The 5,336-nt window shown below is 43.6% G+C and overlaps 1 protein-coding gene across 1 annotated transcript; it reads right to left on the reverse strand.

The window, feature by feature from the left end:
• Nucleotides 1-630: 630 nt before the first annotated feature.
• LOC100670264 (olfactory receptor 3A1) lies at nucleotides 631-2,506 on the reverse strand. Its single transcript, XM_003416993.4, has one exon. The coding sequence runs from the start codon at nucleotides 1,600-1,602 to the stop codon at nucleotides 631-633; it is 972 nt and encodes a 323-aa protein (XP_003417041.3). The 5' UTR covers nucleotides 1,603-2,506.
• Between the last annotated feature and the right edge of the window lie 2,830 nt (nucleotides 2,507-5,336).

Consider the following 5,336-nt stretch of genomic DNA (forward strand, 5'->3'; position numbering starts at 1 on the left):
AAGCAGTTCTGGACCATTTGTCCTAGTCCCTGACTCAGAGGATCCCCCCTGTTTTAGTCAGTGTTCTGTAGAGAAACAGAATCAGTAAGACATATATATATATACATATATCTGCATCTAACAAAGAGAGAAAGAGGGATTGTTTTATATTTGAGGAACTGGCTCACACAATTGTGTGGCCGGCAAGTCCAAAATCTACAGGTCAAGAGACAGGCTGGAAATTCTGGCAGTCTCGTGTCCCAAAATCCATAGGTTAGGCGACAGGCTAGAGATTCTGGCATGCTTGTGGCCTAATATTAATTGATCAGGTGGTGGGAAAAAAAAAAAAAAAGGAGAGTAACAGGAATTCTAACAAGATGTTTATTTGTAGTCTGAAAGCAGAATACTTCCTTGAGAAACCTCCCTTTGTTCTCTCACCTCATTGGAAGAGGCCCACCCACATTATGGAGTGTAATCTGCTTTACTTAAGGCCAACTGATTCGATCACATGTAAATACTTCATAACAACATTTAGGCTAGTGTCTGACCAAATAACTGGGCACCGAAGCCTAGCCAAGTTGACACATAAGAATAACTATCACAGCTCCCTTAGACCAAAAAGACATGGAGGAAGGGATAAACAAAACCTCCTCAGGCCACTGTCCTCCTCCCCATGAGCACTCGCCAGAGGGCACCCTGCACATCAGCGTTTCTGAGACTGTAGATAATGGGATTTAGCATAGGGTTTATGACAGTGTTGAAAATTCCAACAGCTTTATCCTTATCTGAAAGTTTGACTGAACCTAGCCGCATATAGTTAAAGATACCTGAACCATAAAATATGACAACCACAGTGAGGTGGGAGCCACACGTGGAAAAAGCCTTCTTCCTGCCCTCTACTGAATGTATTCGAAGAACTGCAGCTGCCACATGGGCATAAGAGTTGACAATGAGAGCCATGGGGGTACCTGCCATTATGAAACCCACAGCAAAGAGCAGCAGCTCATTGAGTTGGGTGCTGGAGCAGGACAGCTGGAAGAGCTGTGGGAGGTCACAATAGAAGTGATTGATCACATTGGGGCCACAGAAGTTAAGTGTGGATATGGCCCCAGTGTGAGTCAGTGCATTGCTGAAGGCACAAGCCCAGGACATGGCCACCAATATCCTCTGGACTACCTGGCTCATGCAGGTGCTATAGGTGAGGGGTCGGCAGATAGCCAGGAAGCGGTCATAGGCCATGGCTGTCAACAGGAAGCAGTCCACCCCAACCAGGAGATGGAAGAAGAAGATCTGTGTAAGGCAAGCTTCATAGGGAACTGTACGCTTGTGGGACAAGAGACGACTCAATACTGAGGGAATAGTGACGGTGATGCACCCAACATCCAGCACTGATAGGTTCCCCAGGAAGAAGTACATGGGGGTGTGAAGTTTAGGCTCCACCAAGATGGCTGCCAGGATGCTGACATTGCCCCCGACTGTGACCAGGTAGGCAAAGAGGAAGAGTACAAAGAGAGTTGGTCGTAGCTCTGGTGTTTCCACCAGGCCCAGCAGGATGAACTCAGTAACAGCAGTTCCATTGGCTTCAGATTTTGACTGCATGAGTCCCTGCAAGAAAAGAGCCATGAAGGTAAAGAATTTAAGTCCCTCCAATTAATTTGTTTATTCTACAAAAAGAGATAGACCTCCTTCTACATGCCAAGCCCTCTAAGTTCCCACCTGTTACAGATTGAATGTGTCCCCCCAAAAGATATGCTGAAGTCCTAAGCCCTATGTCTGTGAATGTGACACTGTTTAGAAATAGGGGTTTTCTTTCATTATTGTTAATAATGTCCTGCTGGAGTAGTGTGGGTCTTAAACCCAATTCTTTCTGAGTGGTGTCTTATAAAAAAGGAAAAACAGACACAGAGCATCACACAGAGAGAGAAGACACCATGTGAGGGTCTGTCTACAAGCCAACTAATGCTAAGAAATATGGAGGCTGATAGAAGCTGAAAGAGAAAATTGGTGATCTTCTCCTAGAGCTGATAAAGAATAGCCTTGCCCACAATCTGAATTCAGACTTACAGCATCCAAACTGACAATAAATCCCTATTCTTTAAAGCCACTCACTTGTGGTATTTTTGTTATGGCAGCTCTAGGAAACTAAGACACCACCTCTCCAAGTGAGGACTTTCCTACTCCTCAGGCCACTCTACAGCTGTTAACTCTCTCACTACTTTTACACAATGCCTTTACTTCATTCTCAGCCATGTGGCTAGATCCTGTCACCACTCCAACCCTCCCTCTCCTTCCTACTTGAAAGAACCCCTTCGAAGAGACTATGAAGTAAAAAAACTTGGGAAAAATAAATAAGCAAAAAATTGTACTTGTTTGAACATGGTGGAGTAAATCTAGAACTTCTGCTCTCAGAACTCATCCCTACAGAAACAAGGGGAACAAATATAAAAACACAGAATCTAACTTCAAAGAAGCTGGTTATTATCCAGACCTCCCCTCTCCCTCACCCCACCCCAATCCACAAACTAGATGAAAGGGCTTCCAGAACAGGGGAGATCAAATAGGAGTATGGCAAGAAACAGAGAGAGGAAATCCATGACTGTTGAATTGGGGCTCAGTTTCTGCCATATTGTAGAGCTGTGGCTCCAAGGCTTGGACCCAGCCCTCTGGTTACACCAGGATGAGGCTGGTATCCCCAGTCATGTAGCCCAAAGAGAGTGGGGTGCTATACCAGAATGTGATGAGGCATGGGGGAATTGCATTCTTGATACTGCTGCTGTCTCTATGAGTTTTCCCCCAGTGAATGTTCTCTCAGCAGGTCTGGTGTATATGTAATTGGGCTATTCTCCCTTATTTATATGATGAAAAAAAATGATGAGGTATGGGGAAATAGGCCCTCTGAGAAGTCATCAGTGGAATGTTAGTTGATATAACCTCAAAGGAGAAAGGACAATTTGACAGTATCTTTCAAAATTAGTAATGTGCTTTTCCTTTTGTTTGGCAATTCCACTTCAGGAAATTTACCCAAAAGATACAGATGGTCACATGTGAGAAATGACGTGTGTGTGTGTGTGTGGTTATTCATTGCAGCATTATTTGTGGTAGCAAAAAAAAAAAAAATTGAAAATAACCTACTATCCATCATTAGAAGGCTGGTTAAATTAATTATGGTACATCCTTACAAAGGATCTTCTAAATTGTAGGTTGTGCACTGAACTATCCATCCAGGATATCTGTGGATAATGGAATCACAAGAGTGATCATTGCTAAGGAGCCTCTTCCAGATTAGCACGAATGAGGGTCCATAATGAGTCCCAGGCTTACCTCACTATGCTATGACCACTCCCTGCTCTGAACACCAGCAGGTCCTGAGTGCACTAGACCTGGTCTTAGGGATCTGGTTAGGCTGCCCCGTAAGGATTGGGTTCTGGGCAGGGAAAGTGAACACTGAATCCCTTCCCAATCACTCCTGACAGAATCAGAAAACTAACTCACCTAAGTAAGAGGGGATTGATAAGATGCTTAGAAGAGGAGCCCCAAACTCTGGATTATACTCCCAACTCTTCCACTCACTTGGTCTGTCTTCCGAAGCTAGAAGTCTCTCTCTCTCTCTTTCTACATTTTTCCCCCCTTTTGAGTCTTTAATTACAACATATGTGAAACCAGGAGGTTTGACTCACTCAGGAACAACTAAAGTCCCTTCACTGTTAGGAAGCACAGGGAGGGCAATGAAAGAACTCACCTTCTTATGGCACAGTGGCCAGCGAAGTTTCAAAGAAAGGGATGTAAAGGAAGTGAGAAGCTGCACAAGCTTAGCCAGTTACTCCTAAGGCAAGAAACGGCCTATATATATATGGAAATGAGAAAGAGAGAGTCTGAGATCATCTCTGTCATGGGGCTTTCTTTACTACAGTGTTATTCTCTCAGGACCTCCAATTAGCTCCAGGAAGGGGGAGGAGGATGTGGAGAGTGCCAAGGACACATAAATAATATAAGCCCTTAAGAAATACAGTAGTGGTGTCTTACAACTCTGTGGTGATTTAGAATTCCTCCAAAAGGCATCCCCATCTCCATCCCCATATTAATCCATGGGGATAGTTAGAGAAGATATCATAATAGCTCCATTTAACAGATGGGACCAAGAGGAGTTGTCTGCCTTCCCAAAGTCACTCAGGGAACTAGAGGTAGAGCCAGGACTGAATCTGTGCCTCCAGGCTGAGGGTTTTGCTCTCTCAGAATCCCGGTCCATAGGACCAGCGGGCAAAGAGAATCTGATTCCTAAACTTGCCTTTGTGCTGGGGATAAGGAGGAAAACCCAAGAAGGAGGCAAAAACTGGAGAAGTTCTTTCCAACTTCAAACTCTTAATCCTCAGGAACAAAATGCATTCCCACCCAGGGTCTTGTTAGTGAGGGCAAGAGGGACTGTGTCTTGGGAGTCCAGTAAGAATCCTAGAAGTGGTAGAAGCACTGTACTGTGCTTACCAGTTGCCATTGAGTTGATTCCAACTCGCACAACCCCATGAGTGTGAGTAGAGCTGTACTCCATATGGTTTTCAATGGCTCCTTTTTTTCTAAACTAGATTGTCAGGACTTTCTTCCAAGGCTCCTTTGGGTTGACTCAAACCGTGCTGTGCTAGGATGGGCCAAAGTTGTTGTCTGGGAAGTTCCTCCCTACCATGATGTTCTTGGCCAGGTCCTCACAAGTAAAGAGTCTAGTGATAGAGATGATGAGCAAGAGGAAGTTGGAGAGATTGTTTAGTGCAACCATCAGTCTCTTAAGCCCCCCTCAGACAAGTAATTACCCAGCCAACATAATGTAGTAGCATACTCTCTGGGAAGTCTGCTGGACTTTGTAAATGGATAGACCTGCCCTTCCAGTTATTAGCAGCTGTTGAATCCCTTTGGACATGTCTTCTTATCTGAAAAATGAGAGCAATAGCCTATACCTCTAAGGTTGTTGGGAGGGTTCAATGAAGTAACACATATAAAATTCCTAGTAGAGGCACACCAATATTATTATTAACATAGTGATAACTGATAATATTTATTGTGTGCTTATGGACATGATACTATACCATGATTTCGTATACATTAAATCCTGATCAACCCTTACAACAATTCTATGAGATAAGAACCTTCATTATGCTCATTTTATAGATAAAGAAATCGAAGTTCAGAGTGATTCAGTAATTTGCCTAAGATCACATAGTTAGGAATTTGAGGAGCTGGAATTTGAACTTGAATTTGTCTGATTCCAAAGTACATGATCTTAGCAACTATGCTATGTAACTTACTTTCCCACCCCCAACCAATTAACATCTGTAGTGTAGTGAATTACTATAATGTGGCCCTTCTAGCCA

This window comes from Loxodonta africana, chromosome 18 (assembly GCF_030014295.1).
Source record: "Loxodonta africana isolate mLoxAfr1 chromosome 18, mLoxAfr1.hap2, whole genome shotgun sequence".
Classification (NCBI taxonomy): domain Eukaryota; kingdom Metazoa; phylum Chordata; class Mammalia; order Proboscidea; family Elephantidae; genus Loxodonta; species Loxodonta africana.

Bases quoted from the DNA above. Each gene is read 5' to 3' on its own strand.
- LOC100670264 (XM_003416993.4), bottom strand. From the start codon at position 1,602: ATGGCTCTTTTCTTGCAGGGACTCATGCAGTCAAAATCTGAAGCCAAT.